The sequence below is a fragment of the Diceros bicornis genome, chromosome 4 (assembly GCF_020826845.1).
Source record: "Diceros bicornis minor isolate mBicDic1 chromosome 4, mDicBic1.mat.cur, whole genome shotgun sequence".
Taxonomy (NCBI): domain Eukaryota; kingdom Metazoa; phylum Chordata; class Mammalia; order Perissodactyla; family Rhinocerotidae; genus Diceros; species Diceros bicornis.
In genome coordinates this window covers 81,768,659-81,781,284 of record NC_080743.1, presented here as the reverse complement: position 1 = coordinate 81,781,284, position 12,626 = coordinate 81,768,659, and the positions used below count along the sequence as shown (strand labels likewise).

Here is a 12,626-nt window from a genome sequence, read left to right as displayed (position 1 = left end):
TTTCCTAATTGTTATTCTTAACAAAAAAGCCTTATGTCTTGAACAATATTTACATTGTTAAGGCTGTTTCCAGATTTCCCTTTCCTACATACACAAAAAGACATTATTGGGAGTCACCAGCTAAGTCTGGCCAAGGGCTTTTGTAAGTGGTTTCTTAGTTGATAAAAGTGAGCTCAGCTCTCAAAGAGTTAGGTTTAAAAATACATTTTAATTTCAGGCAAGCTGAACTTATTGTACCATCCAAATTGCCTTTTCTTTGTGGATTGTGCAACAACCATGTCCTTACTAATGACCCCTTTGTGTGTTAGCTAGAAATGACCTAAACTTTTCTAAAGGCCACCTCGTGCTCCAAACAATCGTTTTGAGTGTTAAATAACTTAAAGGTCATAAATAAGAAAATCCAGAAGCTATCTTTTTCCATTTATGACTAACTTTTTACATCTTGATAAATAAATGACAGCTTCATAGTTTAAGAAATTGTCATAACTTTTTTGTATATCTTGTTTACAGACTTTGCAACATTGCTTTTTTTAAGTGTGATATTAAAAAATAATTCTGTGTACAGGGATGAAAGTAGCACAGAACTTTTATTTTTGGTAGTTAATTCAGTCTTTTTTTAGGACATGAATTGGAGAATCCAGTAATTTTCAAATTTTACTTGGTCTGTTGGAAATTTCAGTGGATGCAGACCATTTTCTGTTAAAAAGACCATCATCTTTTTAACATCTGCTTCTCATTGTAAATAGCCTCTTCCACCACTCTCTATCTTGTATACCAATTTCTGCCAACATCACATGAGATAATCTCGAAGAAATATTTTGAAGAAATACTAAGTTACAGCAAATTAATTATAGTCTAAAAGAGTAAATGCATAATGCCAGATTGGATACAGTTGTGTTTAACTATTTTTAAAGATCAATTCATAGATTTCCTGGAGAGTGCTTATAGACTGGTTTGAGAATCTAGTGTAGAAATGCATTCATGTCATCTCCCTTTGGCTTCTAGCAACTGCCTAGAATATCGTGTTGAGAAGGACTCTGAGGCAAATTTTCACTTGGGTGAAAGACTAGTTGTGATGTCTGCCAGATCAGAGGAGTGAGGAGAAGAAAGATAAACCAACGAAGTGGTTTATCATGATGCAACAAATTTTAACAATTAAGAGTTAAAAGGTCGTTTTACACCATTGTTTCGTTCATCTTAGTCCAAAATGAGTAACTGATATAGTCCATAAGATTAAAAAAAAAAAAATCAACCCAGCTATTCGACATGAACTAAACCAAGTAACCATTTAGCCAACAGATTTGTCTTTGAGTTGGATGAGAGGCAGCATCACAGCTTCTGGACACCTCTGAATTTATGTTAATTAGCACTGCTGGTCTTTCATCTCTCTGCCTCTCCACTTTTAAGAATACTCAATAAAGGTTCTCAACCAATTCTTAAAAGAATGAATTAGTGAATGCAAATTAAAGTGACAAACCATTTAATTGTCATGTTGATTTATGTAGATTGACAACCTGGAAAGAAACTGCTCTCTCAATCTCAAATGTCATCAGATTTGAAAACTGTTGCCTAACTTTGCCACTTTTCGGTTATGGCCATCCAACTCAATATACATTTAAGAAAATGGCTTATTCCGTGTTACCACAAAATGACAGCGTAGTTGAAAGTTGACTATTCCACGATGGTTCTGGAAATTAAGTGGCATTTCTTACTTTAGAGAGTAGCTTGACATTCTTGTTGAGGGCTGGGAATTTGCTGCCAGTTCTTTAAGAAAAAATTATCTAAAGAATAGGTTCAGCCTTAGGAAAATATGAGTATGTAGCAAAGCCCATCTAAGACTTCCAAGGAAGTTTTTGCACTGAGGTCTCTGATATCTCTTGTTCTGGCAAACTTCTCCTCCAGGGTAGCTGTGATAATTCTAGAGAAATCTGACTTAAAGGCAAGAGGCACAGTGAGTGTTTGAGCTCTAGGGAGCAGTTCCAGTCTCGTCTTTCCAGCGGAAGGAAAGGAAATGCCTGATATATATTAGGCTTTTATTGTGTCCTTGCACTGTGTTAGGAACTTTCTTGTATGGGAGCTTCTTTAATCAAATTCATTATTTTGAGAATGTTAGATATTGATAATTTTTGTATGCAAGTTGTTTATGATTAATTGAGATATACACAGAATGGAATAATTGGCCGTCTTCCTTTTCCTTTTGTTTCTACTCATATAATGTTAATTCTTCAGTTGCTTTCTAAAGTCAAAAGGTATGTTACTCTTCTTAGTGAAAAATATTGACTTAGAATCCTGTACTTTAGTCTTTTAAATGTAAACTCTTAAGGCTTTTCAAGTTTTACTGTTGAAGTCCTTTTAAGAAAAGAAATTCTTGGGCTGGCCCTGTGGCTTAGCGGTTAAGTGCGAGCGCTCCACTGCTGGCGGTCCGGGTTCGGATCCCAGGCACGCATCGACGCACCACTTCTCCGGCCATGCTGAGGCGGTGTCCCACATACAACAACTAGAAGGATGTGTGGCTATGACATACAACTATCTACTGAGGCTTTGGGGGAAAAAAACTAAATAAATAAAAATTATAAAAAAAAAAAAGAAGACAGTTAACTTTGTGTAAGTTAAAAAATAAAAAAAAGAAAACAAATTCTTTTTTATAGGTTAAATTTAGTAGCTCATTGAGTGATTGTTGCGTATAGATGCATGTTTAGTGTGTAGTGGTTCAACAGTCCATTTTGCTGGAAGTGGGCTTAGGTCAGGTCACTGCAGCTTAATGGGTAATGGATAGTGATGAAACATATGTATAACTCTTGTGTAAATGTGTAAACTCTTAGGATGTAATTCTATCTTGAGTTTCCAGGAAAAAATGGATTTTCTTCAGTCCTCTCTTATTTTTGTTAGGAAAGTCAACTTATTAGACATAATTTACTACCTGATTTTAAATTTTTATTAAATTCTTCAGATCATAACTATTGTGTTTACTTTGTTTATTACACTTCCTTTCAAATTACCCTACATTTCCATCAGAAAATGTTGAGTCTCTGCTAGTTTTTACAAATATTCAGAACATCCTGAAAATGTCCAACTTTAAACATATGAGGCTAAATGGAAGAACGGGTGCTCAGATTCTGAATATTGCTTCCTTTTTCAGTTCTGCCAACCATTCAGCATGGGCAGCAGATACTCAGTACAATTGAAGGCATTCCAGTAACTCTACCATGCAAAGCAAGTGGAATTCCCAAACCATCTATCGTCTGGTCCAAGGTAAATGCACTTCTAGTGGTGTTTGTTAATGTTACCTGTTATAACTAGAGTATTTGAATATTTTTAGTTATACACGGGACTTGTGACTGCACCATAGAACCTTATAAAAAGGAAAACTGGGGCAGTCATACCACTTGGAAGGGACCCTAAAATGTCCTTAATGCCATCACCTACCTGATACTTGAATAGTATTTTTTTTTTAAATAATTTTATTTATTTTTTCCCCCAAAGCCCCAGTAGATAGTTGTATGTCATAGCTGCACATCCTTCTAGTTGCTGCATGTGGGATGTGGCCTCAGCATGGCCGGAGAAGCGGTGCGTCGGTGCGCACCCGGGATCCGAACCCGGGTCGCCAGCAGCGGAGCACGCGCACTTAACTGCTAAGCCACGGGCCGGCTCTTGAATAGTATTAACAACACAGCAGTGAACACTAACGTAGCACGTTCTCTGTGCCAGAGACTTTTCTAAGCACCTTACACGTTGTGGCAGATCCTTTCTTACCCCATGCCACATCTGCTCAGCCCTTTGGATTCCAGCGCAGCTCTGGTGGACAGCTCCATGGACTCTGCCAGGGTCGCACTTCATGCATGTGCCTCTCTGGATTTTGGACTCAGGGCTTTCTCCAAAGCTCTAGAAGGCCATTCAGGCTGCTAACAGGTAGCTAGGAAGTGCATGGGCATTTACTCCTGTGGAAGGCAGGTGACCTATATACATGCCCTGCTTCTCATCCAACAGAAGAATCCTTCTGAGGTGCATTTACCTAGTTTTTTTGAGGATCCCCAGCACATTGAAGCTTATCAGCTCAGCCACAGAGGAAACCAGAGCAGTAAAGCCCTTTCTTAGCTTTCCTTCCTTCTGTGCCCCACTCTCCCATCCTCCTGCTGAAGCCTCTGGGGTCACTTCTCAAGTAAACTTCCAGGCCCTAACTCCTTGTCTCAGATTCTGCTCTTCCAGAAAGCCAAAATAAGACACATAGACGAGCTCATTTATTCCCCTCTACATCCCTGTCTTGAAGTTGTCTGGCTTTTGCTTGTATTCTTTCAGGGAAGAAAAACCTATTTCCTGAGCAAGTCCTTTCCATCTTTGAACAGCAATCAAGATGGCATATTTTCTGTAAATTAGTTTAAATCCGGCAGATATAAATAACATAAAATGATGGCATAATAATGAGATGTGGCATTTGTATAATTAGTGCCACAACCAAAGTATTTTGCCATACCATCTGATTTTATACATCTGAAAATCTCTGAAGTCTAGAGAGGTTGATGTTGACATCTGTAAATTAAATAAAAAGATTAAGATTTCTGCGTTCTGGACACAAAAGTACAATGGTGAAGCTAATCCCCGAGCTACACAGTGGTTCCTCTGCTACTGAGGAGAAGTTTGATGCATTTTAGGAAAATATAAAAAATGAAATCTTTCCAGGATGGCCTTTGTGCTATGATCAAGCACAGAGATTAAGGGTTTGGGCTCCAGAGCCGACTGCCTGGGTTCGAGGCCCAGCTGTACCACTGACTGACCCTGTGACCTTGGGCAAGTTAGTCCACATCACCCCCAAGCTTTAATACGTTTGTCTGTAAAATGGGGGTTGTGGTAGTTCCTACTCATAAGATTGTTGTGAGCATTAAAATAGTTAATTCATGTGAAGTGCTCAAAACATTGCCTGACTTGGCATAAGCCCTCATCCCATCCATTACTGTTACCATTATCTCTTCCATTTTTAAGTAGCTCTGAAATGAAGGGGATATGGTTTGGTATGTAAAAAGTCGCCTTTGCTTTATTTGTTTAATTTTTCTTACAAATAACTTTCTTTGAGTTAGCATTTTTTTTAATCTAGTATTTTCCCCTTTGGAGATGTTTTTCTTCCACTCTTCCTCTTCCAGACATTAAGTCACTCCTTTATTATCTTAAAAAACACTTCACTCTTTGTTGTGTTTTGCAGAAAGGCGAGCTGATTTCCAGCAGTGCTAAGTTTTCCGCAGGGACTGATGGAAGTCTGTACGTGGTGTCACCCGGGGGTGAGGAGAGTGGGGAGTATGTCTGCACCGCCACCAACGCAGCTGGCTACGCCAAAAGGAAAGTGCAGCTGACCGTCTATGGTGAGACCCCGAGGAATGTTTTTCTTTGACGCTGCCTGTCTGTGCCAAAACTCACATTTCTCTCCCAAATAATGTTACCAGAGGCCTATACCCCTAAAGTGAACAGCTCCCCTAAGTTTATATTTTTTACAAGAATGCATTTTTACTGCCAACCAACATCTCCTCTACTTAGATTCTGATTTAAAGAGTGAGTAATAGTATAGCCTTTTGGAAAAAATTGTATGGTGTTTCCTTGAGGAGTCTGATTATTGCACACAACCTGCTTCAGAAACATCATTTAGTTAAAACTCCCAGCACAGTCAAGCCTCAGCCCTGTCTTGATTAGTGCTCTGCCTTGAGGGGTTCCTTCTATGGATGGTAGACTCTCAAGGGGCATTTCAGCTGACCTCTTCATTGTGTTCTGACAGAAGAGCTAAAAAGGGAAGCTTTCCAGTCATTTTCCTTTAAGCACTCACAGTAAATGTATTAGTAGAAAGTTTTAGATATGCCCCCAAACTTTGAAATAAACAGCATCTTTTTATAAGAATATTATTAGTCCACATTTTAATGTAAATTAAATGTTTTCAATGTACTATTTCCCTTCCAAACATGTGTTTATTTTAGTAAGGCCCAGAGTGTTTGGAGATCAACGAGGACTGTCCCAGGATAAGCCTGTTGAGATTTCCGTCCTTGCCGGGGAAGAGGTGACACTTCCATGTGAAGTGAAGAGCTTACCCCCACCCTTAATTACCTGGGCCAAAGAAACCCAGCTCATCTCGCCATTCTCTCCAAGGTAGGCGATCTGGGATGAATGGCAGCACATGAAAACATAATCTCTTGAGACAGATGGTTGTACCTATTCAGGTTTTCAAACGTTTCAAAAAATAACTTTTAAATTTGAGATAATTCACATGTACATCCGAGCCTACAGAAAATATATATACCTTCTAAATCATTCTTTAACATCAGAAATGCTAAGACGCAGCTTTGACATAATTTCCCATGGATGCATCTTACAAGTTAGTTATTAAAATGGAGCATATTTGTACATAGATCCGTGTTAGCACAAAGTGCGTGTTACACATAAGAATTCCACTAATCCCACAGGAGCAATAAAACACAACAGTTTCTCTGATGTCTAAGATTTGACTTTCATTAGATGGTTTCGTAAAAATCTTCTTGATTAAACCCTTATACAGATAAAGGCCCACTGAGAATAATATATTCGATAGGCTAAGTGACAGGGAAAGCAGAATGTCAGAGCCTTTAAGGGCACAACGGTTTTTGCCATGCGGGTATGAGTTTGAATTTATTTCCACCACTTAAAGCTTGCCTGAAACTTTTGGCAATTTTTTCAGTGGGCCCCTCTGAATGTCAGATTTCTTGTTTATAAAATAGGCTAATACTTAACTGAAAGGATTATATAAGATAATGTATATTCCACATCTCTTGTCTCTAGTTCTTAAGAAATGGTAGCGGTTACTATTTTAACTCAATATCATGCCAAAAGTTATTGGTGGAATAAGAATTATAGTCTCTAGCTATTGTCTGACTTGTTGATATATAATTACGAAGCTGTAAATTCACCCTAGTGTAGTTTCCCTACCACTAGTGAGGAAAAAAATAAACAATTAAGAGCCACTTTATGTCATTTTACTGTTTCTTTGAAAAAAAAATTTGCTTTGAATATTTTTGAATAAAAGAAATACCATATTACAGATAAAGTTGAAGTTTCATTGTTCTCCTCCCCAATCTCATTTTCTCCCTTCCCAAGGATGAACACTGCCAAACACTTGATGTGCATGCTATACTATACATACATCCTTAAACAGTACAGAATATTGTTTTCTGTGTTTTTAATTTTGTTTCGTGTGTCTGTTTTCAATTTGCCGTTGTAACATATTATATATTCTTATTCTATTGCTTCTTTTAAGTGAACATTTATCCATTTTTATACATATAGATTTAGTTTATTCATTTTAACTACCATAAACATAGTCTGCTTTTTATTTATATGTTTCCCTATTTATGGACATTTGTGTTCTTGTTTGTTTTCTCTTTCTTTCTATTTTCTTTTTCTTTTTCTAACTTGGTTTTACAAACAAGGTTTTCAGTGAATATCTTTTTATATGTCTCTTTGTATATACGTGCATGAGTTTCTTTAGGAACTGTACCTAGACCTACAATTTCTGTTCAGAATGAATTGCTGTTTTCAGCTTTGTAGACATTGCTAAATTGCTCTTGAAAGAGGCAGTCCTGATTTACTCTTTCACCAACAGAATATTGGTGTACCTTTCCACATTATAATCAACACATGGTGTTGACTGACTCAAACGTTTTTGCCTGTCGGGTGGGTGTGAAATGGAACGTTACAACCGTCTTAGTTTTCCTGTGACTGACTTCCAGTGAGCCAAGAATGATTTCGCTTGCTTGTTGGCCATTTGTGTTATCTGTGAATTGCCTCTTTAAACCTGCTGCACAGTTTTCTGATGACTTGTTTGTCTTTTTCTTGTTGAATGTAGAAATTTGATCTTTGTTCTTAATAACAATCCTTTGTCTATTGTGTATGTTGAAAATATCTTCTCTCAGTCCACTGTAAGGCTTTGAAGTTTATTTATGTGTGGTGTCTTGTTGTACAGAATTTAAAATTTTTTATGTAACTCAATGTATTACTCTGTTGTTTTTAAGATTTGTGCTTTATGAAGAAGATCATAAACATAGCCTACAGTGTTTGATTCCAATATTTTACGTTTTGATTTTCACATTTTGGACTTTAATCCATCTGAATTTTTATGTTGTGTATAGAATTAGGTAGTGCTTTAATTATATTTATTTCTTTTTCCCATGTGGAGAGCGAGTTACCCAATACCATTTTTGAATAGTCAGTTCTTTCATTGCTTTTTGTAATATCACCTCTGATATTATGTATTACATGTTGAGTTTTCACATATGCTTAATTCTTTAGGGAGAATCTCTGTCCTTAACTAGGTATCCATTTGTCTATCTCTGGGCCAATAGCATACTTGATTTGTTTTAGCTTTATAAGAAATATTAATATTAAGTAGATCTATTTGACCCCTTCTTTCTTAAAGCTATTTTAGTACAATTGATGTAATAACATTTTTATATGTAGGTCACATTCACCCAACTATATTATTGTTCTATAGGAGGAACATATTCAATATATATTTGGCAATTACAGATCTACCTTCTTTTGCCTTTAATACTCAAAATTTTTTAATGAGGCACCACAGAAAAAACAATAAAAGATTCAAAAGATATTCAAAATTTATTAAAATATACATTTGCTTCGTATAGCTGCAACTTAGTAAAGCAGAGAGATGTACAATTATTTGATGATTTCAGACATTAGGTTAGATTTAAAGGTAAAAGAAAGCTGATTTTGTATTTGGATGAACATCTACAAAATACACAAGATAATTGAAAATTCCTGACTTTTAAGGTATATAGAAATAACATTATACATGAGAAAATGGTTTCAAAAACTGCTTGCAGAGTAGTAATTTTACACTGAAGTGCAGCTGCATAGGGGATATTTAAATTCTCATGTTCTATGGTCTTACTATGTCGTTTCTTCCCTTTAGACACACATTCCTCCCTTCTGGTTCAATGAAGATCACTGAGACCCGTGTTTCAGATAGTGGGATGTATCTCTGCACTGCCACAAATATTGCTGGGAACGTGACTCAGTCTGTTAAATTAAATGTCCATGGTGAGTTTTGAAATGAAGGCTTATGATATCTGTGAGCTGATCACAGAGAAACTCGTCATCTTGGTTTCTTTGATAGTTTATCCTCAAATTGTATACAGAGTAATTAGAGAAAAATTTTCTAAAACATGAGACTTATGATTTTCTTTCATTTACTCTGAAAAGTTTATCTGCCATCTATAAACAACTTTCCCCTTTTTCCTCAAATGAACAGTATTAAAATTTTGGATCTCAATTTTACTAGATGACCACAGTCACTAATGACCATTGTTGATACATAGTAAAAAAAAAAAATGTGTTTTGACTGGTAGTTTTTTGTAGAAGTGAATGTGAGTTCTCAAAGAAGAATTTTATAGTGTTTAAATGGTCGTTTTCAACATTTAAAGAGCTCAGCAACTGAAAACGTTCTGCTCCTTAGGATTCTTTAACTACTTTAAAGCTCTCTGGTTATTGCTGTATTCCCTCAATTGACCGTAGTCTGTCCAATTATTCATTCATTCAACACATGCTTATTGAGTACATACTCTAAACCAGGCATTATATAGGTGCTGAGTATTCAAATATCAGAAGAAATTTTTTCAGATAGTGTTGACCTGATTTCACTCTCAGATCAATCACTGCAATAGTGTCCTATTGAGCATGGCATTTGAAATCGGTGAGAGTTCTGTCATTTGCTAGCTCTAGGGCATTGGGCATGGTACCTAACCTCTCTTATATTTAGTTTTCTCTGTCAGAAAATGATAGTAATAATACTATCAAACTTATAAGGTTGTTGTGACAACCTTTAGAAAGTATTGATTAAATAAGTTAAAAAAAAACAGAAGAATGGGGCTTTTTAGGGATGTAAGGTACATAAATTCTAATTATATCCTTATGAGTCAGCTTGATTCTACAGTGCATAATACATGTATGTGGAACCCCATAATACTGGCCAGTGTTTTGATAAATTTTCCCATTTAAATTTCTAAAGGAAGGTAGATAAAGAGAAATAATAGACATTTTATCTTGATTTTCTTCTCTGAAATTAGCAAAGGCTTTTATGAGACACTTTTCTTACTGCCTGGCTATCCCTTCCACAAAGAGAACAAAAACTAAGTACATGGAGAGAAATGCTTTTTGTTTCACTCTCATATTATAGAAACTATCTGGATTGCCTTTTAAGAGGGTTTTAAACCTGAAGTTATTTATAAATTAAAGGAAACCTGACATTTTTAAATGCTTGTTTTTCAAGTTTGGAATGAGGAATTTTATATTTATTGTTTCCCATAATCCTTGCAGTGTACTGATATTGAAGTGGTTATTTTGCCTGCATTATTAAGGAAAGAGGCCTCAGGAAATTTACTGACTTGTCCTAGATCACACAGCTAGTAAGTGACCCAAATCTCGGTCCAAATCCTGAGATTTTTCTGCTTTCTCGTGCTCCCTCTTTATAAAGAGCTCTCATTTAAAGTGAGACAAGGAAGGAGTTAAAAAAAAATTGGATTATTAATACTCAATTGTTATTTCCAGTTCCTCCAAAGATACAGCGGGGCCCTAAACTTATGAAAGTCCAAGTTGGTCAAAGAGTGGACCTTCCCTGCAACGCTCAAGGGACGCCTCTTCCTGTAATCACCTGGTTTAAGGGTAGAAGCACCGTGCTGGTTGATGGAGTGCAGCGTATTAGCAATCCAGATGGAATGCTGAGCATCGACCAAGCCGTGCTGTCAGATGCTGGCATATACACGTGTGTTGCTACTAACATAGCAGGCAGTGATGAAACGGAGATAACGCTACATGTCCAAGGTGATTTGGGGCATAGGAAAATATATGTTTGGTGGAGGTGAGAAGTGGGGAGAAACTCTTGGAGTCTATACAAAATATGTAGTCTTGGATAGTTTTGGATCACTTTCAGAAGATTTCTATGTAACTTTTATGACTCTTTAGTTAACTTCAGAAGGAGAACCATTCCAGAAAGAAATGAAACCATACTATTATTAAACCTGCATCCATTTTTATATGTTTACTTTGGAAAATGAAGTTGCCATGGATGATGTAGATAAGGGAAACAATCCTGGATAAGTGCCCACCCACTATTTTTGGTTTGGGAGAAATTGTGGGCAGAGCGAGTTGGAGTAGGAGTTCACCTCAGAGTGGTCGGGTGCACTCAATATTGATCGCTAGGAAATCTAGGTCCACTGTTCCCTGTAATGATGTTGGCCTTGTTTTGAGGGTTTAAAGATCAATATTTATTCCTTCAAGCAACAAATATTTGTCGAGCCCCTGCCAGGTGTCTGTCATGTTCTAGGTGGTGAAGAGAAAGTAGTGACAGAGGCAAGCAGCTGCTCTCATGAGCTGTTCTCCTGTGAGCAGGCAGAAAGTAAGCAAAGAAATAAACAAGAAATACAGATTGTGAGAAGTGCTGTGCAGAGATAATTAGAGTAGGGTAGTGCTCCCAGCAGTTGGCTACTTTAGATTAGATTGTCAGGTGATATTTCGAATGAGATCTTGTTGACTAGAAGGAACCAGCCATGTGGTAATCAGGGGGAAGAGCATTCCTGTCAGAGAGAATACAGTGCAAAGGCAAGAAGAAAAGATGTGCAGGTATTGTACTTAGCCTACTGCTATCCTTTTTGGATGGACAGCTAGGACAGTGTTGGTGAGCTTGTCCAGTTCATTCATCTACTCAGCAGACTTTATTGAGTGCTTATGTTTATGGATGAATGGGAAAGATAGACATTTATAAATAATCTCATAATTACAAACTGGTTAAGTGCCATCATGAAATGGTAGAAGTATCTATATGAGTTTTAACAGAAATACAAATCAAAGAAGGATTCCTTGGGGTAAAGACATACCAACTGAGATTTGAAGAATGGGTAGAAGTATATTCGCTGACAGGCAAGGGTGCGGTGGGTTGGGGAGAACTTTCCAGGAGAAGGACATAGAATGCGAAGAGGAGGGAATGTGATATTTTGGATACACTAGGGTAAATCAATAAATCAATCGACAAAGCCCAGCTGGCAGCATTCCAGGCTGAGTGCTGAGTGACATGTGATAAAGCTGGACACACAATCATGGGCCAGATTATCCAAGATCTAGGAACCCAGATTAAGGAGTTTAGACTTTATTCTAAGTGCATGAGAAAACTTAGAGGGGTTATTTCTGGGGAAGTGGTATGTCAGATTCGGGTTTTAAAAGATCACTCTCTGGGGAGAGAATGCTTTGGCTAGAGAAGGTGAGGGGAAACAGCTGGAGACTATTGAAGTGGCTCAGGCAAAAGATGATGGGGATTGGGCTGGGAGAAAGAAGGGAATGGACTCAAAACATAATTAGGAGAGGAAACTATCAGGAAATGGTGACAGATTGGATATGGGTGGTGAAGGGGATGGAGCCTCAAGAATGACTCCCACGTTTCTTCATGAAATGAATGGATAGTGAGGCCGCTCAGAGAGATTGGATGCACCTATAGGGTTCACTGAAGAAAGAACAGATGTGAAACTTCATCCTGCAGACAAAATGAGTACAAGTAATGACGTTAATCACAGAAGCCCCACGATGCGATTTGCGGTTCAGAGAAAATATAATGA

General features: G+C 37.2%; 1 protein-coding gene across 6 annotated transcripts in view; it reads left to right on the top strand.

The window, feature by feature from the left end:
• Nucleotides 1-12,626, top strand: part of HMCN1 (hemicentin 1) — a 450,903-nt gene that overhangs the window by 234,021 nt on the left and 204,256 nt on the right. For all 6 annotated transcript variants that reach the window (XM_058539863.1, XM_058539864.1, XM_058539862.1 and 3 more), the window contains 5 exons: nt 3,140-3,252; nt 5,195-5,351; nt 5,955-6,123; nt 8,936-9,063; nt 10,570-10,842. In XM_058539863.1, coding sequence (XP_058395846.1) covers nt 3,140-3,252; nt 5,195-5,351; nt 5,955-6,123; nt 8,936-9,063; nt 10,570-10,842 — 840 coding nt within the window. The remainder of the gene's footprint in view (nt 1-3,139; nt 3,253-5,194; nt 5,352-5,954; nt 6,124-8,935; nt 9,064-10,569; nt 10,843-12,626) is intronic.